A 24338-nucleotide genomic window follows, 5' to 3' on the forward strand; every position below is an offset into this window, starting at 1 on the left:
CTGAAGATGGAGAAGGGAGGAGGGAAATCAGAAGCAGCCTGGGAAGGGGCTCATTCCAGATGACATCCAACCCCTCCACTGTCAGAGGAGAAAAGATATTTTCAGTGAAAGGCAGAGGAGGAATTTAGGGCCTTGTTGGAATGACCAAGTGCAGCCTCTTTGCTGAGGGCCACGCCTGGAACTTTTCTTTGGGCTGAAGGGCAGGTTCTTCGAATAGAATAAAAGGTCACTGAGCTCTGTTGCCTCCCTGCATCTGTGCCCATCAGTGCAATAAGGAGAACAGCTTTTAGAAAGAGCTCTGTCTCTCTGTTGATTCCTATTAAGCCTCTGACTGTCAAATCACCCACAGTCACACCGAAAGCACCACCCACAGGCTGGAAGCAGGCAGGGACCTGTTTCTTTTCCGAAAGGGGCAGTATAGACCCATCCTTGAAGTTGCTAAGGGTTCTGGGGAAGGGAGGTGCAGTGGACACCTGCAAGGGCAGCCCTTGATACCAGCACTGCAGCAGCCTGGCTGGAGTGTGCTGTGTCCTTGGAGGCTGGAACCTCTCAGAAGGCCACGCAGCAGGCCATCTTCAGGGCACTCACAGCTCCTCGCCTTGCCGGGACAGTGAGTTATTGCAGCCCGTTATCTTCAGCAGCAGGTGGAGGCATCCCAGGCTGCTCCTTCCTGCAGAGCAGAGCCAGGTAATATTTACTGGCTCAAGCGAATAAGAAAACCAGCCCTGTCACAGCAAAGACCATGCATCACTCAGCCACCATTTTTTTTCCTTCTTTCTTTCATTATGTTCGTAATTTTGTTTTATTATTTCCCATTGGAAAGCTGTGAAATGAAAATGATGCAAGCTACTGCTGTGAAATAATGTCGTGCTCGAGTCCTTTTCCAATAAGCCCCGAGGTTTGCACTGTAACAGCTTCATTAAATTAGCTCCATGGCACATGGGAAAGCACTCAGAGCTTTGGTGTTGGCTAATCCAAACTGGGCTGCCGGAGACCACAGGCCATGAGGGAGCTCAATCTGTCCGTGGCAGGGGCAAATCGGCTTCCACCTGCCGTGGGGGATGTTCCAGAGGCCACCATGTCTGCACGCCTGCTAGACCTCTCTTCTGACCTTCAGCCCTTCACTAGAATCAGACACACCACTGTCCAGAGTCTAGGAGAATGGATGGGCCAGGGCAGGACCGTGGCTCAGTGTGTGAAGTGGGGTAAACAGTACTTTATGGAGGGTCACCAAGCTGGGCTGCAGCTACAAGGTGAAGTTCTCTTTGGAGGCCAGCTGGGTTCCAGGTCACCCATTGTCAGTGGATGTGTGAGATTCTCACAGAGGAAACAGGAAGGTGCCAGCTCTCCTTTCCATGGTCATTCCCCAGAGTTTATGAGAACAAATTCTCTCTGGCTGGGCTTTACAGCAGTATTAAAGATTTCCATTACTGATAGTTCTTCCCAGTTAGCATTTTTAGTATTAAACTCTGTCATTATGAAGTTAAATATGCATGCTCCCTAAATCTATGTGTATTATAACGAGATTTTATTGTTATAAATTTGTCTTCTCGGTCTTCCATTTCTGCCTGGCCTGTCTTTTTAAAACCAACGTCTGATAACTAGCCAGGAGGTAATTAGGAAGCGGTACTAAAGAATCACAGGCTTATTTTCTCACTCATTCACAGAAATTTATTGAGTGTCTACAATAAGATACGGTCCCACTGCCAGTGGGAAACATGGTGGTGACAGATGATTACAGCACTACGGAGTTCCGGTCTGAGCCAACACAGGAAGCCCCTATCACACACACACACACACACACACACACACACACACACACACACACATTTTGGAGGCCAGCTGGGTTCCAGGTCACCCATTGTCAGTGGATGTGTGAGATTCTCACAGAGGAAACAGGAAGGTGCCAGCTCTCCTTTCCATGGTCATTCCCCAGAGTTTATGAGAACAAATTCTCTCTGGCTGGGCTTTACAGCAGTATTAAAGATTTCCATTACTGATAGTTCTTCCCAGTTAGCATTTTTAGTATTAAACTCTGTCATTATGAAGTTAAATATGCATGCTCCCTAAATCTATGTGTATTATAACGAGATTTTATTGTTATAAATTTGTCTTCTCGGTCTTCCATTTCTGCCTGGCCTGTCTTTTTAAAACCAACGTCTGATAACTAGCCAGGAGGTAATTAGGAAGCGGTACTAAAGAATCACAGGCTTATTTTCTCACTCATTCACAGAAATTTATTGAGTGTCTACAATAAGATACGGTCCCACTGCCAGTGGGAAACATGGTGGTGACAGATGATTACAGCACTACGGAGTTCCGGTCTGAGCCAACACAGGAAGCCCCTATCACACACACACACACACACACACACGTAAACACTGGATAAAACAATGTGAAATCTCAGGTGCATTTGCAAGGAAGAAGGGAGGGATTCCAGATTCCAAAACGCAGTGGAAATTGGAAGTGAGGGTGGGAGCTGGAAGGGAATTGAAACTGAAACGTCTCACCAAGGCTGGGGCATTGCTGTCCAAGCAGAGGCAGAGCGGAGATCCACAGCCTTGTGGGTCGCCCAGAACAGAAAGGGGGTTTTTCTTAAAGCCCGGTGCCTGCGAGGGCTGGGCAAGCCCTATCTACCAGCTGAATGACCGACAATAGCACAGAAGCAGCACTAAAACCTGCAGTGGAAAAAGCAATGTGTAAATGATCACAACCCAAGCTGTGGCAATCACAGTGCCAAGGCTCAAATGCTCATCATTCACAGCATGAAAACCAATAGAGAAATCAACACACAAACTGGCCTGAAACCAATGTGACCCAACAGGACCCTACAGAGGTAAGCCCGTATCCTGAGGCATGCTTCCTCTACCAGAACACCGTGGAGCCCCAGGGGAAAAAGCTCCCACTGAACGTGAGCTAGCTTTCAGGGAGAGACTACAAAGCACATAAGGAAATAACCCACCAGGAGAGTAAGTCTCTGATTTCATGTGGCACCACGCTCGACCACACGTGCAGAGCTGATCCACCTCCCCATTCATCTGCCATCATGTCCCCAGCTCTATTCCATACACCAGACAGTGCCCAAAGCCCTGGTCTTCCTTCTTGCCAATTGAACACATTTATCCCCCAGTATCTGGGCTGAGGGGTCCAGTTCTATCCACCCTTCTGCAGATCCCCAAGTCCATTTATGCTCAAATCCCTTATATAAAGTGGTATGGTATTTGAATATAACTTGAGCAGATCCTGTTGTTTGCTTTAAACATTTCTAGGTTGCTTAGAACACCTAGCCCAGTATAAATGCTATAGAAAGAGTTTTAATGCTTTGCTTACGGGATGACAAAAGTGTGTGCAAAGTCAGCATGGATGGATTTTTTTCTTTATATTTTTAGTTGAATTCATGGGTGCAGAACCTATGAAGATGGAAGGCCAACTGTATACATGCATTCATATGTAATGTGTACAAATTCCTTCTCACTTAATAGGCATACCATGTTGATACATTCAGAGACGCTCACATACTTCCCATGAGCCAGAGGTGACCCCAAGGGAAGGGGCTTCTGCCATCTCCTCCCTTGGCTTTGGGGAGGGTTGAGTGTCTAAGCATGGTTTGGGGTCTAAAGATTGTGGGCCCTTAAGGTACTACTCTGCCAAAAAGAAGGATACATTTCAGTCATTTGCAGGAAAATGGATCGATTTTGAGACCATGACACTAAGTGAAATAAATCAGTCCCAAAATATAAACAACGTAAAGAACAAAGTAAAACTCGTGCTAAGAAACACGGAGGTTGACTCTGTAGAGATGGGAAGGTAATCTGGGGAAGGAGGGAGAGAGGAGAGGGTGGGGCAGGGGTAGTAAAAATGATCAAGATGTGATGTATATATGTATGAAATCCCCAAGCTAAATGTAATCATGGTGGATGACAAATATATACTAATAAAAATTTTTAAAACTTAAGGACATTTTTTGCGCATGCATTGATGTTATTCAATAAACTGTCATGCACAGATACAGATGACCTGGTAAAGTGAGCTATTCCAGGCTACTAACATTTGGCAACCAAACTCTGGTCAGAGTGGACGAGGATTCCAATTCAGCATCTGCCAAATGACCTGGTGGCCAGGAAAAGTCTGGCTGCACTCACTGCCGGGCAGGTGCACGCTGTGAGGACCCCTCAGACCACAGCAGGCCGGTGTCATCTGGGGCACTGTCAACTTCATCTTGAGCTGGCGGAGGTTTGGAATGCTGCCGTGCCTGCATTCACAATGGCTTCTGCTTCTGCTACACCTCCCAAGGACAGGGAGGCTAGTGCAGACGGGGCTTCGGAGAGCTCCACACAAGTTGTAGTGACCCTGGCGCCAGTTTTTAACCTCTATTTTCCACCCAAGAGGCCTTAGTACACATGGCTCTGTAGCTCATGTGTGAACCATTTATTCCTCCGTGAGGAGTGGCTCTTCACATCCTTCACCGTGACCCTTCTCATTATTCTCCCCGAGGTCTTTCACGGGGAAGGGGGATCTCAGGAGGAGGCCTAAGCATTAGCTCTTCTACCACATGGAAAGAGGCTGGAGGGGACGCGTTTGTCACCCAGGGGCAGAGGCCTCCGTTCCTCTTCCCCATTCATTCCCTTGAGTGTTTGAATCAGAATTTGGGCCATCTGCATTCTGTGACTTTATAGGGGTAGTAATATCATCTTTATTTTGGAAAAGAAACTGTTGATGAACTAACTACTTAAGAAAACATCCACTGACAGCTCATTGTGCCTCACTCAGGGCTAGGGATACAGGAAGGCAAGAGACACCTTTCTTCCCTCCTGGGAACTCGACAGTCACAAATGCAGAGGGTGAGAAGGCAGACGCGCACGGCACCAGGCTCTGAGTTAGTTATTCTAGCACAGTACTTGTTGCAAGTTTTAAGGGAAAGATTGCTGGCAAAGAAGCCTAACCACTTTCCTCTCTGCAAAGCTAGTTCAAGCCCAGTGCACACACAGCTTAAGGAGGCTTCAGAATGACTTCTATGGATGGCTTTTTCCATGGCCTCCTCTCCTTTTCCCACTGTGAAGGGGGATTTTCCCCAACCAAAGAGCTGCATGCGAACTAGGGAAGGTGACCAAAGGTTTGCGTAAACAAATACAACTACCAGAGGAAATTCTGAGAGTGTGCACAGTGAATCTTCACTTTCCAAGGCTATAGTCGTCCTCAGTAATGGGTTTTATTATGAGCTTGAACTTCCCATCACTGAAGGGCTTTGTGGATGAAGATGTTAGACACCTGCTTAGAATAATACAGTGGTCACTGTGGTGAGCTTGTTGTAAAACAGCTTCCTGTGATTGCTTCCTCCCTGGCCATCACTTACTTGAATAGTCCTCTCCTCTTGAGTATGGGAAACTCCTGATGACAGCTTCTGTCCCACAGGATGTAGCAAAAGTGATGGGAGGTAACCTCCGAGGCCTGGCTAGAAAGGACCGGGGCTCCATCTTGCCGGTGGTGCTCTTCCCTTCTTGGCCACCTTGCTGAGAAGTCACTGCCATGCAATGCTGGAGAGACCGGCACAGCAAGGGACGGGGGCAGCCCAGACTGACAGCCCAGACTAAGAGCCTTCAAGAACCAAAACCAACCCGCGACCAAGCGAGACTGGAACAGACCAGGCCCCAGTGGAGCAGGCTTCAGACCTGTCCAAAATGAGGGTCTCAGGCATGTACTGCTCCCTGCAGCAGAGGACCCAGGTAAGCTGGGGCTGGATTCCTGACCAAAGGAATAAACGTGCGCTGTGCTTTAAGCTGCTAAGCTGTGGGTCATTTGTTATGTGGTGATAGAAAATGAAGACACAGCACGTGGACTTACCTTGCAGAGAAGGCATGGGCATAGTCTGGAAATTTTTAAACAGTATGGATTGTTTCTTCTCATAAGACCTAATTAACCACTTATCAATCCAATTATTTAAATACGAAATGACCAAAAGTTGTATTTTTTCATTTTTATATCAGGAAATATAAAAGTGACAATTTTTATCAAGTTTATTCCATACAAGAATCAACTGACTGAAATGATACCCGCCCAAGCAAGCTCAAAGATAGTCAGTACATAAACAAACTCACTGCCCAAGTGACGCTCCGTGGGCAACCACTGTAACCAATTCCCAGACCAAACCAGTAAACTGGGGCTTTATTAGAGTGAGAAACTGCTATGCTAATGCACAGACCACATGACCCTTTATCCCAGCCCCACGCTTATCCTGTCACTCTTGCCATTTTCCGAAGCCGTTCTGGAGTGAGTGTCTTTAGTTGCACCGTTTTGGCTATCGCATGACGTAAAACACGTACCTTTCATGGTCATTTTGACTTTGGAGAAGAACCAGAAGTCACACAGTGACAGATCCAGCGAATAAGGTGGATGAGGATAGTAATGTTTCTATGGATATAGTGCTGCACGCCTGTAATCCCAGCACTCAGGAGGCTGAGGCAGGAGGATCACTGCAAGTTTAAGGCCAGCCTGGGCTACACAGTGAATTCAAGTCTGTCCTGAACTACATAGCAAAACCCTATCTCAAAAAACAAACAGAACAAAACAAAACAAAAAGGTAATATTTCTATGAATCTGCTCTTCAGCTGAATGATGCTTAGCAATAGCATTCACTAGATTTTTGATCATATCTTTCTACAGACGTTCATAAAAGAGGCCTTCCAGAACTGTTTCAGAAACGGTAAGAAAGACAATTGTGTTCAAAGGGTGGGGGAGTGTTCTGAAGAAGATGAATGGCAATGTGTCTTTTACTGTCATAAAAAGTTAAACACACACTATGTACTTTGATCAGCATTTGCATCATCAGTAAAAAATACCCTTCTGGTCCCACCCCCCCGTGTGACACAGCAGGAGATGGAGGACCAAAGGAAGGACGGGGCTTTTGGGATCACACAGCTAGCTGGCAACCTAGGATAAGGTCACAGGTCTCCCATCTGCCTGTCTTCTCCTTTGCCCACTTGCCACAAAACATCCCCACCCCTGCCCACATTCAATGGAAAAATCAGCTTGGCCCTGAGCAGACACAAGAAGCAGCAGCATGAGAGATATCCAAGGACAGCTTCTAAGGTTAATTTTATTTGTTCTGAAAACCACTTCCATTCTGCATCTCCAGTTTAGTCCTGGCCTGGTGACAAGGAAAGCTTCCCACTCTGGCCTCCGTGGGTCCCTCTTTTGTAAGAAAGGAACAGCAATCACTTCCCATCAGATCTCTGTCACCAGGTGCCAATCAAGGGAAGACTGGGCCAGGACGGATCTTCACAGCAAGGCGCACACATGGAGTCTGTCGCTGAGCCCTGCCAGCTTGCGACCTTCTCCTGCCTCCTCCCTGAGACAGCAGCTCTTGTCCTGAGGGACTCAGCTTCACCTCCAGCCAGGGCATCTGGTACAGTCGCAGGCTGTACATAGCCTGGTTTCCAGTCTGTTCTGGTCGAGGGAAGCATGGCTTCCCAGCCCATGCTGGATCCACCCAGGGTCCTCAAGAGCTCACTATGTCCCAGTGCTGGCTCATGAGAGAGGACTCGCATGGGTTGACAACCACCTCCTTGCCATCCTCAGTGCTGTCACCAAACATGTCTGTATCTAGGCAGAGGTGAGATGCTATGTGCTCAATTCGGGAACCGGTCTTGCTCCATTGCTAAGAAGACGGAGGAGATAGAGAATGAGCTGGGTCTCTCTGGCTAAGGCCAAGGATCTTATAAATATCCAGATTTCCAGCATCATCAAGAGGTTGACACCACAAGTCTAGAGTCAGCCAGAGACTTGATTTCCTGGTCTCATGGATAAATGAAATTGTAACTAATTGTGCTGCCTGGTACCATTGTTGGTTTTCTTCTTTTAAAAATTGGCTTAAAAAATACTTTAAAGCAAAATCAATATGTTTGCTAGGAAAACTCATTAGGAGGCAATGACTTGCAAAGCAATAGGTCAGGAAATGTAAAGCAAGTTGGTCACAGGAGCAACCAAAGAAATGCTCCATGCCTTGTCTGCATGGTGACAAAGAGGTGGGGGAGAATGGCAAGGGCACTGGGGACAAGGGCAGGAGTGGTGGGGGCCTTCTTCAAAGCGTCTGGATGAGGGCCAGGCCGGACAGTGCATCCCCTGCGCTGTTTCTCTGATTTCCCCTTGTGTGAAAAAAAGAGAGGGCGGACAGGTACTGGGGAACCATGATGGGCCAGGCAATGTGCTCCGTGCTTTGTAGTGACCGTCTCAGTTAATTGCCCTGTGTGGCCAGCATCACCAGCCCACTTCACAGAGGAGAACAGGGAAGCTCAGAGAGGTTCAGAACCCTTCCATTGCTCACACAGCCAGTGGGCCATAGTCGCAGTGGTGTTGGGCAGGAAACCAAGAGAAACCAGCACCTTGCTGCTTAAGGAAGTGGGCATATGGTGCATCTAGAATGCTATGAATTTTGGGGGCACACTCTATCAGGGCTCAAAGTCCTGAAGGTAAAGGGTCAAATCCTGCTTATTCTTGTGGCCCTAAGATCCTTGTCTCAGATCCCAGGCAAGTATGGAACAATGAGGGCCAATATCAGATGTGCAGCCTGGTGAGGTCATCTGGGTCAACAGACTGCCATTTGAGATGAGCAGAGGGGGCAACATGGCATTGCTGCTGGCCCCATGGAGACCTTCTGCAGCACACCCCCCTCTCCTGACTGAAGGGACTTTCTTCTTTCCAATGCTGCCTCTTCCAATAGCTCTTCTTCCATCCTGCCCATGAGACTCAGTCCTACTCAGGACACATTATACATGGCAGCCACACCCCAGACCTGGCCATTGCTTACCTGTCTCTCATCTCCATTCTTGCAAAGAACGAGGACCACTGGAGCACCAGGGAACAAGGTGACAACTGACAGGCACAGCTCCTCCTGGATGATCTGCTGGGTGTAGGTGAAGGCCCACCCCTGCGGGGAGAGACCAGGAAGGTGCTCAGCATTGAGGAAGCGACCACTCACAGGACACTACTGTGCCTCTGTGTGATAATCAGGACAGCTTGCAAGAAGTGCCAGAAGTCCCAACAGTCACTGACCATCAACAAAGTCACCTTGGAAAATGCTACATAAGGGCCTCAGTGTAGAAGAGACTCCCATGGGAGTCTCTGTTCCTATGCCCTGTGATGAGGACTGGGCCTGGCCTACACAGATGGCTCCTTCGAAGCAAGCAATTCTGGGTTTTGAGTAAGAGCCTGCACAAGAGACCAGCTGAAACATACAGTTATCTAGTAACCCTGTCTGGAGATGATGTCTTGAGAGGAACCTGTTCTCCATACTTGCCATCTCCAGCAGCCACCCCGCAGGTTGATCCCCTACCTCCAGCTGACTTTAGACCGTCCCCTTCTTTAAAGGGAGTTCAAATCAACATTTTGGGAGTATGAGAACTATGACAAGACACAGACTGAGGGGCAAAGGGGAGGAAGAAGAGATCCAAAGGAGGGGCTGGGAGGGAAAGAAAGTTATGAGAAATCCAATTATCTTAAGAGGTACACGCACTCCAATATGTCAGTAGAGTCAACAATTTGGCCCTGAACTTCTGCAGGAAGACGCTGAGGAATCAGGTTCACAAGCAGAATTCTAGCAGTGTAAGGTGGTGTTCTGTGAGGTCATCACCAGGAATGGTCCTCACATATTCCATCCAAAGTGCCAAAGACCACGGAGCAAGTGGTGTGAGGCCCAAAGCAAGTCAGGGGACAGCAAGCCCTGGCATCACAGCTGTCAACATGTGGTCCATGGAGAGGTCTTCCTCAGGCTGAACACAAGGACAGCATCTGCCCTTTGTTTCATCCTGTGGCGAAGGAGATGGTCTCTTAGGTGGAGCCTAAGACAAGCTGCAGAGGACCCTGTAAAGGGCTGTATCCGCTCTCTACCACATCCCTGCTGACCCTTAGCCCAGGATCAGACCATTGAGGCTACTCCTCTTGGCCTAAGAGTGAACAATGAGCCCGTAAGAAGAGACACCTCTGCTCCAGCACTGAGTGTCTCTTACATGGACATGGCTCACTTGCATCTTCCCTGCCTGCGCCCCCCCCCGCCCCACCCCACCAGGGCCTGGTCCTCTCCATGGTCGGCCAAACATCGTTAATGTCCTTCTAGGACCGGCCTTGTTCCTTCTCTCCCACAGGCTTGGGCTCTTCTACTGTCCTGGCCACACAGCTTATCTTGCCCCATTTGGGTCCACCTAATGGACAGTGACTGCTGCCCCTCCTGGCCCAGAACCTTTCCCTGTCCTCCACCGCTTGATAGGGCCATCATTCAGTGGGAGCCCCTGTCAGCTCCTGCTGCATGATTGTTTCACTCCCTTTTCAAACTGCAGGTGCTGGGAGATGACCTAGACTAGAAAATACGTACCCTCTGGGGAGTGGATGAACAAGGCTCTGAGTTGATGATTTTTGCAACATAGATGGGCTTTCTTTGTACAATTCCATCTACTTCCACATCTACCTTTATTTGAAATTTTCTATAACAAAATACTCATTAAATATATTCCTTGGGAATGCCAAGAAGTATTTTTTGGCCTTGTGAACATCATCATTGTGTACACGCCATTTGCTTCCCTCCCAGACAAGCCAAGGGGAAAGAAGTCTAGACACACAGAGGTGATTCAAAGCTCTTCATGTGGTTAATAACACACACTACTTTTTCAGCATTTTTATGTGCCAGACTGTTCTGAGATCTTTACACTGATCAATCTTCCTCTGAACCCCATTGTCCCCACCTCACAGGTGATGACAGCCAGGCTTAAAGAGGTTATTCAAGTCATGTCCTACGACTGGTCCCCACACCAGGTAGTTCCCACAGCTCTGCCACTGCTCATGCTGGCTCAATCACAGCTGACTCTGGAGCTCTTTTAGACAAACCGAGTCACAGGAGATAATACCTGTCCCTGAGATTCCTCAAGGTTGTAAATATTAAAACCGCAGATCAGTTCCACCTTAACTGGACTCAGGAGTGTTTCTGTAGCCAGTTCCTAATGATAATCCCTTTGAAAGGCAAACAAAGGTTGTACCCCCAGAGTGTGGAGTGGACAGGCCAGGGAGCAGTCCTCCCCTAGCTTTTATGGTATTAGGGCAAGAGTGTGAATGGAGGCCCATGCTCCACAGTCCCAGCCCCAGCCACAGGGACCCTCACAGTGATGCTGCCAGCCCGTGCCTGCTCCCCAGCCTGCAGAGTCAAATAAGGTCATTCTCCTGGGGAATTTGCCAGAGTATGTATTAGTGACACAGTTCACCCAGAGGACACAGGCATGAGGTCCACACAGGCCCCAAAGACAGGCTTGGATCGTGGAGCAGGGGATCGTGGGGTCCTAAGATATATGGAGTGTGATCCGGAAGGGGTCCCTGCATGTGGGCCCAGAACATTCCCGGCTTGTGGGCAGGACAGTGAAGGGCCTAAGAGCCAGGTCTAAGGGCAGGGCTGCCGGGACTGTTTGTCCAGGCCCACAGGACAATGGACCTCAACTTCAGACTTTGGCTCTCCTCTGGAAAGAAGGCCAAACAGTGAGTGATGAAGAAAAAGGAATGAGGCTTGTACCTTTCATCCATTACCTGCACTATGGCCCATAGCGAAGGATGAATTAGCCACTTTAAAAATAAATCCTGTCATTAATTTATGACCACCACAATATAATGGCATTCTATTTTCGTGTTAACAGCATTAATGGATTAAACACAAAAACCTAAAACACGGAGTACCTGAAAGCCCATTTTGACATTTCTTTTTAAATAGCCTAGGTGCCTGGAAGTGCTGGGCATGGATTGTCCTGGCATCTGAGACTCCAATCCATGAAAGCCTTTTGGAAAAGAATGCACACGGGTAGGTGGCTCACCCAGGCTGGGGTCTGAGGAAGCTCTCCCCACAGGGCCTGTGAACAGACAGGGATCGAAGCCCATACACTGGTGGACATTCCACAAGCTGGTACTTCGCTGGAACTTCAAGCATTCAATTCCAGGAGGAGAGCTGCTGACTTCTGCTCACATCTGGGAGTGGAGAGGAAGGAGAAAGGGTGGGGAGGAGACAGGAGGAAAGTCTGGTCTGATGTGGCTCTATCGGGAGACTGATTAAAGCCTGGCCCAGCCTTCCTCATCCCCAAAGTGCACACACAGGGAAGTAATTGCAAGATGGTCCTATAGGCTGGTGCGTGTTGCTTTGGCTCTCTGTAGAGACAAGGGTCTACTCCTGGCCCTCCAGCCCTTTTACTAGGCCCTTGGAAAAGGAAAACTGACCACCTATGCTTCGAGGATGTCTCTGGAGATAGCCACTACTACCCGCAGGCAGGGAACGGCGGGGTGGGGGGGGTCACATCTCTCCTGGAAATACCCCTTTGACCACCACTGCAAAAGTCAGGATGGGGGACACAGTGCCCAGCTTGGGGTTTACTGTATTGCACTGGGTGGAGAAGCAGGGGGAAATAGTTTCTTAAGAGGCAATCAAGTAAGACAGGCAGGGGTGAGGATGAGAGCAGGCACAAAGGCTGGTCCTGGGGCTCCCTCCTCTAACAGGCAGGAAACAATCAGCCTAGAGCACTGGAGAGCTTTTCTGCCCCCAAACCACAAGAGCCTGCCCTGGCATCAATCACGAACAACCTGATAGCCTGACTCTCTCCATCTGTTAAGTGGGGGTGATAAGAGGACACAGTCGTGCATGGGGTCACTGCACAAAAGACGATGCCTGGCCCTGCCCGGAAGTAAATGCTCCACCAGTACAGCAGCATGTTCATGCCACTGGAGGGGTTGGTGAGGCGACAGAAATGTCAGTCCATGCCATTTACTGACGAGTTCCACATTCAAAAATTCTTCTGTGCAGCAACATTAAACAACTGAAAAGAAAAAAAAAATCAATGCAAGGCAGCACTGCTGGTTTTGTTGCACTACAGGGCCAATGTAACCCTGCCGAGAGGGAACCTTTCAAGGGTCAGGTCAAGTTCCAGGGAGTCCCCAATCATGGTCCATTTCATCCTCTGAAGCCCTGGGAGGAAGGTATCATTCTAGGAAGGGGAAGACCGAAGATCAAAGGGTCAATGGTTATTCTGGGCAACACCAGGAGCAGCTCTGGTTCTGACTGCACGTGAGCCCTCCCTGGTGAGGAGGTGCCTAACTACTCACCGCCATTGGCTGGCCTCCAACCTTAGAGGTCACACAGGCAACTCACTGGTCTATGGAACACGCTCTTGAAGCCCTCTTCACAAAAGGTGTTTGGAATGAACGAGGCCAGATACTACGGAACTTTTCATTCAGGGGCCTCTCAGCACACCTGGATCTCTGAAGCATCAGCTGCAGAGATCAGCATCAACTGTGGCAAAACTCCAGGGCACCAGCTAGCTGTGCTGAGTCTCTCTCTCTCTCTTTCTGGTTCACAGACACGGACCTCAAGCCCAGCCTGGTGGAGGGCCCTGCCCAGAGGCAGCAGAGGGACCCAGAAGGCTCATACTCACACACCTCCTTCAACTAGGACCTTCACTGGACCCACTTTTGGGGTATTTTTTTCTATTTCCAACCCATCCTGTCCTTTATTCCCATATTGTAAAAATACACATATATGTGGGTTAAAACCCTATACCTAATACATTCTGTGTTCATCCTAGGGTTGAGCTCTGGATGACTGCTGGGGTTAGAATCCTGGCTTAATAACCTTGTGAACTTGGGCAAGTTACTCAATTCTGTACCTCAGGAACCTCAACTGTAAAATGAAAACTCTGTCAGTCCCCCTGGCAGGGGGGTCACTATACAAAATAAATGGGACAATACACCGCGTTCCAGAATGGTATTCTCCATTTAGCAATCGCCTGGTTATTGTCTGCTTCACTGGCAGCACAAGGTAAAGAAGCAGAGAGGAAGAGAGACAGCTCTGGGGATTTTCCTTCAGAAGCTGACTAGGAGACTTTCGGGGTGGTTCCCAAAGCCATGCTGAGAAGGCTTGGGAAGGAAAGTGCCACAGGTACAGAGGTGGGAAAGTGGCAGGTGACTCTGGATAGTCTTCCTGCTCTGGGAGGTGCCCATGTGCACATGGTGTCACCCTCATCTGCCTGTGAGTCCCCCAGGTGAAAGGGAGCCTAGGTGGCTGGAGACACAACAAAGCATTTTCGTTTAGGTTTTCCCCTTTCTTTAAATTGGGCTAGAAACTAAATTGGGGCCCCACTCTTCTCTTCCTAGAGAATATTGTTTCTAGAGAATCTAGTAAAGTTCAGAGAAATCTTGTTGATCTGGAAACTTCCAGGGTCTGAAAGGCTTTCAAATGCATGATGTATTATTTCTCCTGCATCTGCCCCGGGGCATTAGCTGCTGGCAATTTTGATGTACACTCAAATCAATGTTTTGTCCCCAAGGTGGGACGGAAGGGAGGGAAGTGGTACAGGGTGAGGGATGGATGGGCTGGGGCTGCAACTGGGATGTGAGCCACACTCAGACCTGGAGGATAAAAGTCTCTTTGTAGCAGTGAAGGTACCCAGTGCCCAGAGCTCATCCGTCTGGCAAGTGAATGGTAGATGGAAGCAGGACTTGGAGCTCCTGGTCCCCAATTCCTTTTATTCGGGGCCTCGGGGTCCCCGCCCAATGGCTTCAGCCTGATCTCAAGTCCTGCATGGATGTCATACCAGGGTTTATCTTCTGAAGGTAGACTGTGTCCCTAGTACACACCTTTCAATCCAAGGGCAACTACCGGAGGGCATGACCATCCTTGGACATGCAGGCGGGGGATGCTGGGTGTAGGGCAGAGCCAGGGTTAGGAGGAAAAGGGGGAAGCTGCAATTGTCCTCGTGGCCTGGGGTGAAACCCATGGAGTACAGGCCTCCTTTTCCACTCTCGCCTCAATTCCTATACATATTAGCAGGGAGGGGAAGACTCTCTGACCTGCTCATCCTACACCCTGACATGGGGTAGGACCATTGACTGTTTACAGGGGTTGCTCTTGAAAACTGGCCACAAGGAAGATTCTTCTGCGAGCTGTGATGGTTGAACGATTGTGTGAACTTGAGTAAGAGAAGCTCCAATAAATCGGTAGTTCCAATCAGTAGTTCCACACCCTGGGATGTGGAAGATCCACCCTAGGGCAGCCTGTCACCTGGATGGAATAAAGGGGAAATGAAAAAGGACAGATCTGCTTCTGTTTCTTTGGAGGAGCTTCAGTCTTTGCCTTCACTTTGGATGTCATCTCCAGTGCAGACTTCAGTGTCTGGTGCAGACCCTTCAGCCTTCCATCGAAGACTCACGGACCTCCTGATAAGGACTTGCACAGGACACTGCAGTGAACCCCAGACCTTCTACTAAATCCTTCCATCTCCAGTGTGCAGACAGATCCTCTGCATTCTTCCTCGTCAGATTGTGGGTGGCCATTGTAAGCCAATCTTGTAAATTCTTATATATTTGTGTATCTCGTTACATCTGTTTCTCCAGTTACCACTGATACATCAGCTGCCTCCTGTCAAAGTGGAGCTGATCAATAGTTTTACTGTTAACAACCTTGAAGAGGAATCTCAGGGCTAGGCATTTCCTCCTACAACTAAACTTGCCTAAGAGAGCTCTAAAACTAGCCATGATTCAGCAAGCATCAGAAATGACAGAGCTGCTGGAGAGAGGGGGCATGGGGACCCCCCTGTACTACACTTTGAATAACCTCTGAGAGCCCTGGAAACATCTAATAAATAGAGCTCTTATGCTGCTTCCTTGATATGGCCTCTCAGAGATGGACACGGTGGGCATAGGGACAAGTTGGTATGGACACCATGTAAAGGTGTTTGAAGGAAGATGCAACACCCTCTGAACAGCCAAGAGGCAGGACAAGTAGTGAGGATGTAGATGTGCAGAGGAAAGGAGGGCAAAGTAGCATTTAGAGGAGAAAACCCTGCCAATGTCTGATATTAGCAGAACGGGCCGAGAAGCGGAAAGATGGGACTGGTTGTTAATGAGGAAGTAGGAGAGGCTTCAGAGTAGAAGAGAAAGGGAACATAAGGCAGTCCTGCAAGGGTGCACGGGACTCTCACACACAAGAACAAATGGGGAGAAGACTTCAGGGGAAATGACTGTGTGGATTTCCTGCAATCTAACATGGGTTGAACATCACCGGTATATTTGGAAAAGGACCCCAGTCCAGCTGCTGGGCCATGGGCTCCTAAGAACAGGGGCTGTGTCTAATCCAGCATGACCTCACCTTTCACCCCCAGCAGGCAGCATGGAGGCTAGGATCAAACTTCTATCTTGCCATTATCCTCTAGCATCCTGAATTCACATGGTAGCTACACAAGCGAAGTTATTCTCTCACGGCAGAGAGGAGCACAGATAACACTGCCTTCTGGAGAACTCCGTTTACCTGTAGACCTAACTGCCAGGACCCCGACTGCTTCTTCTTCCACGCATGGCAGAAGTCTGCTGGAATGGGCTAATTCTTCTCCAGCAGATGAAAGCCTGGCAGTCTCTCCAGGGCCTGGCCTGCAGCCCACAAAGCCCGTGGCCCCTTCCCTCTCACTTCCCTAAGCAGCCAAAGACAGCAAGTTCCAGAAGAATCTCTGCCTCCCTGAAGAAAGACCAAGCAAACTGCTGTCCTAGGGAAGGGGTACATAACATTGGGGCTGTTGGGATCCCCATAATCACAGCCCACGCGATTCAAGAGCAGGAATGACCACACGTTATAAAAAGTCGCTTCATTTACTCAGCCAGGTGGCCACACCTAAGCCAAAATCAAACCTTGTACTTCTTCATCTGGGAAGTGTGTATCCCTCTCAGATGTCCATTTTTGGATTGGGTCTTTATATTTGGGGAGTTCCATTTTTTTCAGTTCTTTATATATTCTAGATATCAATCTTTTGTTTGAGGAACAGTTGGCAAAATTTTTTTCCTACTCTGTTGTTAGTTGTCCTTTTACTCTGTTGGTGATTTCTTTTTGCTGTACAGAAGCCTTTTAATAATCTGAGATCTGTTGTAGATTCACTGTAATATTTCCTGTGTGATCAGAGTTTTGTTCATAAAGTCTGCCTATACCTATGTCTTCAAGAGGTCCACTTATTCTCTCTTCTAGCAAGTTATGAAAAAGTGCTCAACATCACTGGTCATTCAAGAGACACAAATTAAAACAACACTGGGATTTCATCTCACTCCAGAAAGAATGATAATTTCCAGGAAATCAACCAATAAAAAAGTGCTGGTAGGGCTGTGGCGGACAAAGAACCCTTCTCCACTGTTGGTGGGAGCGCAGACTGGTGCAACCAGTGTGGGAATCAGTGTGGAGAGTCCTCAAAAAACTAGGACCAGAGGTTCCATTTGACCTAGCTATCCCCCTTCTCAGTATCTTCCCAAAAGAACTAAAAGCATCATACCACAGCGATCTATGCACACCCATGTTTATAATAGCACAGTTTGTAATAGCTAAATATTGGAAACAACCCAAATACCATCAACCGTTGAATGGATAAAGAAAATGTGGGCTTTTTTACACAACACAGTACTACTCAGCCATAAAGAAGGATAAACCTGAGATATTTATAGCGAAATGAATGTACCCTACTACATAGAGGCCATTCTCTCAAGGGAGATAAGTCAGATGCACATGTGCAAATATCATATTGTTTCTCTGGTATGAGAAGCTGAAAGTATAAATAAGCACCCAAATGTATAATTAGATATAGTGGAACAGGAGAAAACGTTCAAACGGGAAGGGGCACAATAGAAGGAGGAGAGGAAAAGGAAGAAGAAAGAAAAAATGAGAAAAGAAGGATACAATGGCTCTTGTAAATAAGAAGGGGAAGAGGGGTAGAAGGGAGATGAGGGGAATGGGAGAAATAGGAACCAAGACCTATCAGGTACAGGTACAAATTCCACATGATGAAAGTGATCATCGTGTGCATCTAAACCGTACCCATCAACTTAACTGATGATAAAAAGAAAGCTCCACCTGGAAAAACAAATTCTACGACCTGTGCACCACACTTGTGAAGACAGAGACGATACAGACTGAAAGGGTGATGAAAGACCCTGTACTTGGTAGATCTGAAAATGCAGTCCTTAAAGTAGGGAATTCTCTGCCAAGTAATTTTCAGTCAGTGAAAGCATTTGGGATTGCTTTCCTCACTTTGTTTGGATCATCTTACGCTTGTGCGCAGCTGTTTTCAGCTTTGAATTATATCAAATCTGATACAAGAAACAGACCGACAGATGACCTGAGTGCTGCATGTGTTGCTCTCAAACTAACAAAGTATGAGCCAAGTTTTGACAAATTATCAGCATGCATCCAACAGTAAAGATCACAACTAACTGTGCAAAAGCACACCAAATGCACACTTCTACCTTCCAATAAAAAGCTGTTTGTATCATTAAACAAACAAACAAAAAACAAAATCAGCACCTGGGTTTCCTTTTCTGGTCTGATTCAGGAAGACCACTCTCCACACCCAGTGCAGCAGAGACGGTTCCTGGCAAAGTCATAGACAACCACAGCCAGCCTGGGAGTTGCTTTCCAGCCAGGCCCAAGAGCGTGGATTTTTTATCGTGGTCAATGGAGAGTCATTAAAAGCAGCATTGAGGTTGGGAACAATGGTTTAGAGCCTACACATAAGAGATGACCAGTGGAAATAGGAGGCCGGAGGAACTGGAAGCTCTTACATAACCTAGTACAGTGAGTCCTAGTTGGGACAGTTGTGTCTCCCCAGGGTCATTTCAGGATGTTGGGAGACATTTTTGATTGCTGTGACTTATGTGTGTGGCTGGTGCTACTGGCATCTGTGGGCAGAGCCCAGGACTGCAGCTACACAGCCTGTAGGACATGACAGCCACCCACAAGGAACTACCCACCTCCCTCTTCTGGCACCGTGTCCTCAGACAGTGACTTTACCTGTGACTTTGCTTCTTCTCCTTTGAGCTTGACACAGGGGCTCAGCCTTAGGTTTGGGATCTCTTGGTTGTTCTGCTTTTGAGACTCCAGGCACTTCTGCCTCTGCCGGATGTTGCCTTTCTGAATAGAGGAATCCTGTGGGACACTGGAGGAAAACCACAAGGAGAGATACGCGAACACTAGCAGCTGGAGAGGTTGGGAGCATGTTTTGAGAATGGCAGGACCACCTCCCGCTGGCTGTCACAAAGACCAGCATTGCTCAGAGGAGGGGAGGATGCCACCAGGAGTAAGACAGCCCAGGAATGCTGAGGAACTACAGCTGGAGGGTCAGTGTCTGCAAGCCCGCACTCTCAGGCCAAAACTCAGGCCACCAACACCAGCAGCTGAGCAATACCGCAACTAGCTGCTCTCAGCCCCTTGTGCTGCTGATTTGAAAAAAATTCGCCTTCCAGCTTAGGGGTTAAGGGAAGCAAAATGGTCTTCTTGGTCTCCCACAGACTTAAAACCCCTCATCCAGCTGTGCCCCACCCACCCAAGCCAGCTGTGGCCCCTTTCTGGGACAAGCCGAGGCTCCAGCAGGCAGGGGTACCTGAGCTCTGGGTAGACGTTCTCCAGGTACCACTTAAAACTCTGGCACTGCAGATTCCTCCTCAGGTTCAGTCTGCTCTCAATGCTGGGGGTGACAAAGACAAATCAGCCATCAGAGGCAGAACCACGACAGCAGCCCAGGCTGTGGAGCGCAAGGCATGACAGGTGCCCACGGGTCTTCAGGGGAAGCTGGGGAAATGAACGAAGCAGAGATTTCTATAGCTCCAACAGAGCTATGGAAACACCTAGCAATATCTCACGGTGGTACAATAATGACACCGAGGACTTGTGCTTTTATTTGAAAATGGAATTTGGGGGTGCTTTTACTTTTCATTAAAAACAAAACTGCAAGAACATTCAGCATGTTAATAACTCACTGCCAGGGCTCTGGCTACAATCTCTTTGGATTCTGCAGGTGAAACACCACTGCCCATTGCCACAGCCTCAGAGAATTCCCTTCTGTGGCTTGTGCCAGGGTGTCTGGGCATGTATTTACTTTGCAGATAGTCTCTGAGCACCTACTATGTGTCACACATTGTACTCCACATAGGTGCCACGGAAAGCTCTGGGGCCGTGAAATGAGCATCAGAGCCCCATGTGGCACAGGGTGGGCTTAGGGGATTTTGGGGTGCATCCTTACCTGTCATCTACAGTGGCTAAGGCAGTAATGTGATGCTGGTATCTAGAAGGAGCAGTGGATACCACAGACCAGTGATCATGAACCTTTTAGAGCTTTCATTGATACAAATCAATGTGCCCACTGCGGCACAAATGTCATAGGTTCACCACCTCTGCCGTAGACAAACCAGAAAGCGGATGAGGTAGGGGCCCTGCTACGGGTGGGGAGCAGGAAAAGAGGCCAAGAGGAAAAGAGGAAGGAGGTGCAGGGCCTAAAAGAAGATGTGCATGTGAATGACAGGAGGGCGGTGGGAGGGATGGGAGCAGGACAGTGCACAAAGGAGCACGCAAAGCATCACTGAGGTGTTGGATGTCACCTTAAGGGCACTGGGGTGAGACTGATGGGCTCCAAAGGGGGTATGGCATGCTGATGTCTGTGCTTTGTCGATTTGGGGATGGGCTTGATGGGACAGAGCTGGGGACAGGAAGGATGGAAAAGCTATGGAAGCCCAGGTGCCAATCATGTGTCCACTAGGGGGAGGGACAGAATCAATCCTCTACTTCTCTCAACCTGCACTGCCTGGGCAACCTAAGCTCCATTCATACCTTGTCATCGGGGGAGGCCAACACTACCAGCCCGGCCTCCTGTCCAGCTTCCCCTCCTTCTTCTGTCCGCCTGAGCTCTGAGACCGCACCAGAATGTATATCAGACCAGACCACACCTCCTCAGCAGAATAGGCTCCTCCAGGCGGGACAGGCAGGTTTTTAGTGAAGCCCATGCTGGGTGTGCAGCAAGGGCCTGAGTGACCAGTGTGTGAATGACACAGCACTGATGGGACAGAGGCAGGAAGGGACAGGGGTGACAGCCAGACTTGGGCAATAGGGTGCAGAGAAGACTGTTCATGGAGATGGGGAATATGGAACAAGGAGCAGATATAGGAGCAAACTTTGTGAATTCAGTTTAAGACTTATGGCTGGGAGACATCTTGGTGGAGGCGTTGATACTTGGATGAACGGGCCTGGAGCTCAGAGGAGAATTTCTGGTTAGAAACAGCCTTGAGTAAGGGTAGCGCAGAGGTTGCAGTCAGTGCCAGCTGTGATGTGTAGTAAGAAGAGGGAAGCCAGTGTATGAGGGTAGAAAGAAACCACGCCCACAAATGGGGCTGCCAGATGGAGCCTAGCAGCAGAAAAAAAGCAGGGAATGCAGTGTTCTAGAGACTTGGGGCTGAGGAAGCACACCCTGGCGGGGGTGAGGAAGTGTGCGGGGTAGCCTAGGAGAATAGGGTGTGCAGCAGTCCAGGCTCATCCGGCAGGGAGTAGCCGCAGGAGATGGGGGTGACCGCAAGACAGAGCTCTGCTTCATGAAACTGGGCCCTGAACTGGCAGGGGTGCAGGTGAAGAGCAACGCCACGCTGAGGGAGGGCTCTGAGTTTGTTTTCTTTCCTGAAAAATGGAAATGACGTAGCACAGGACAGATGAGAGCGGAGGCACCAGGAGACAAGTCCCAGCTGCACGCTGGAACCACGGCTGTGGTGGGAAGGGATTTTTACAAATTCCACAGCCCAGGACCCTCTGAGAAAGGCAATCAGCCCTGTGCAGGAGAAGCCCAGGCAGGAGGGGTTTTGAAGCTCCTCAGAAAGTTCCATTTATTGAACTGTTTGGGAATGTTCCCCCAGAACCCTGCTCCATAAGTTGGGGTCCTCAGACCAGCACTGTATCACCTCGGGTCTCATTAGAAATGTAGACCTGTCTAGAGTCAGAGTCTGCATCTTAACACAATCCTTGAGAGATCTGTGAGCACATTAAAATTGGAGAGGCCCTGCACTAGGATGCAGGAGATGAATCCAGACAGCGGGAACGGGATAGATGTTGATTTATGAATGAGAGCAGGTATGAATGGAACACGCAGAGTGCAGGTGGAGGAGGGCCGGCCTCCCACTCCGGAAGCACACCTGTCCCCAGAGACAAAAGAGGCCAAGAAGGATGATGCAGATGTGGTGAGGCTAATGGGTTGATTTGTCTTGGGAAATCGATGTCTATTTCATCTGTAAAACAGGTGTCATTTGCCAAGAGGGAAAGGAGGGGGCAGACTCAGGAGTCGGGGGGAAGGTTTGGAAGGGAAATGCTAGGCAGGCGAGGCCCGGCTGAGACTGATGGCCAGGGCATATGGTCAGTACTGGTCAGCAGCCTGTGCACGGGGCGGGGGGGTTACAAAGTCAGGATTATTCGGAGTTGAGGAAATGTTGTGGGGAGCTAAGAGGGGATCGCTAGATGGACAACACGACAGACGTTCTGAGGACAAGATCTTCTACGGTCTGTCTTTCAGTCCAATTATTGCATTTTTCATTTATAAAATAGTATAACAGGATATATAAAACTGACAATTTCATCAAATTCATTCAATACAAGAATCAACTCGTTGAAATGACACCTGCCCAAGCAATGCTGAGACAGTTAGTTGGTACACAAACTCCCTGCCTGAGTGACACTTAGGTAGACTGTTAAGTGGTTAAACAAGCTGAGAAGCAGATGAAGAAATAGTCTGGGGGTTGTGGCCCGTGGACCAGAAGTTCTGATGTGGATGAGAGTTCTGATGCTTGGGAGGGGAAGAGTTAGAGAACTGGAGGACCAGCATAGTCAGCCTATGACTTCACAGCTTCAAGTCATTTTGGCCAGTCTGGATTTGATCCTCCTGTGCAGCAAAGAGCCTGACTTATGAAGTTTAAAACCCATCTGTTCAACAGCCTTCGTGTGACTAGTGACATTATTAGGACAAAAAGCCATTGGTTGTCTCCCAGAAAAACAAATGATAGCCAATGAAGGCCATTTTTCTCTGTTCCAATTAGCTCCAAATTGGCAAGCGCAAGGTCACACAGCTTTGCAACGAAGTAGGTGTGGCCTGAGCCTCCATTCCCTCACAGTGGTGTGATCCAGCTCAAATATTTTCACTGGCACAAGCCTCGGTTTTCGTATCTGTCAAACAGGGGTAACTAGGGCCACATCTCAGATCTGAGGGCAGATTAATTAGACACCTCATGCAATGCTATTTAGCCCTTAGACAGACTTTTTCTCTTCTCCCATTAGCTTGGACACCGCCGGAGAGGACATGTACATGCACACTGCTCCTCCAAGGAAGGAGGGGAGCTTACGCTGGGGGAACGGAGAAGTGAGAAGAACTCTGACCTGGAGGGTCCAGTCTCACATCTTTCCTGCAGAGAGCTAGGTGTACTGGTGAACTGTGCAGGGCCCAGCTCAGCTCCCCCTAAAGAGACAGCAGCCCAGGAAGCAGAGGGTCCCCATACAACCAGGACAAGGCATAGCACTAAGGAGTAGGAAAGAAGAACAGCCGTAACTCCAGGCCTAAGGGAGCTTGAAGGCTCAGGGAAATCAGCGAGGCTGTGAGATCAACTAAGAGCCCAGGCCCTTCTTGTCTCTCTGCCCTCCTTAACTGCATGACACTTACTTTCCAAAAGGCCTCTCCAGGGCGAAAGGCCGGGCAGCATAGTAGTATTGCTTGTATTCATCCATCCACACTTCAGCTGTCCGCTTGGTGTTCCTGGGAGACAAGGAGTGTCCGGAAGGGGATGCCTAGGAGGACCTCTGATGTACCCAGATGAAATACAATTGGGCAAAATTAGCAGCAGCTCCCCAGGTGGGGGCCGTCATGATGGAGCCATTAACATTACTGTTCTCAGGGTGCAGAGTCCAGCCCAGCAAACCCGTCTCCGAGAGCATCTTTACCCCAACCAAGACACAGGAATTTAGTGGTACCAACAAACCTTTCTCTAAAAGGTGTAGATCAGAAATTGAACGTCTGTGTCTCTCAGAGAAATAGAAAAGATCCAGGAGAAGCAAGTACATCCGTTAGCTGCCAATAACTCAGAAAACAAAGGTGAGGGCCTGTGTTGACCCTGCTGCTCCTGGCCAGCCCAGCCTGTGCCCTTTGGGCTTTGGCTCCATGATTCTCCCCTTTGTCGCAGGGGCCATGCTAAGGCCCCAGCTCTCCAGGGGAAGTCAGTTCATCCGCAGGCCAAGCAAGTGGCTTGGTGCAGGTATAAGGAATTAATAATCCACCCATTCCCGTTAGTCCTTCAGCCGTCTGCCAGCTTTGTAGTGTTTTTATCAGATATTTGCTCTATGTTCAACTCCAAAGGTCACAGAAAAGGGGACAAGAGGGCCAGGGATTTAGCTCAGCGGTTTGGTGGCCTGCCTTGCAAGCGCAAGGACACGAGTTCAATCCCTGGTACCAAAAAAAAAAAAAAAAAAAAAAAAAAAAAAAAAAAAAAGAAAAAAAAAAAAAAAA

General features: G+C 48.7%; 1 protein-coding gene across 2 annotated transcripts in view; it reads right to left on the reverse strand.

Annotated features, from left to right (window-relative positions):
• Positions 1 to 6515: 6515 nt before the first annotated feature.
• Galnt14 (polypeptide N-acetylgalactosaminyltransferase 14) overlaps positions 6516 to 24338 on the reverse strand; it is a 244636-nt gene continuing 226813 nt past the window's right edge. For both annotated transcript variants that reach the window (XM_010645360.2, XM_010645351.2), the window contains 5 exons: positions 23499 to 23591; positions 19419 to 19502; positions 18830 to 18974; positions 8804 to 8923; positions 6516 to 7654 (listed from right to left, as the gene is read on the reverse strand). In XM_010645360.2, coding sequence (XP_010643662.1) covers positions 7496 to 7654; positions 8804 to 8923; positions 18830 to 18974; positions 19419 to 19502; positions 23499 to 23591 — 601 coding nt within the window. In that variant the 3' untranslated portion in view covers positions 6516 to 7495. The remainder of the gene's footprint in view (positions 7655 to 8803; positions 8924 to 18829; positions 18975 to 19418; positions 19503 to 23498; positions 23592 to 24338) is intronic.

The sequence above is a fragment of the Fukomys damarensis genome, unplaced genomic scaffold (assembly GCF_012274545.1).
Source record: "Fukomys damarensis isolate Sample0158 unplaced genomic scaffold, DMR_v1.0_HiC HiC_scaffold_2, whole genome shotgun sequence".
NCBI lineage: Eukaryota > Metazoa > Chordata > Mammalia > Rodentia > Bathyergidae > Fukomys > Fukomys damarensis.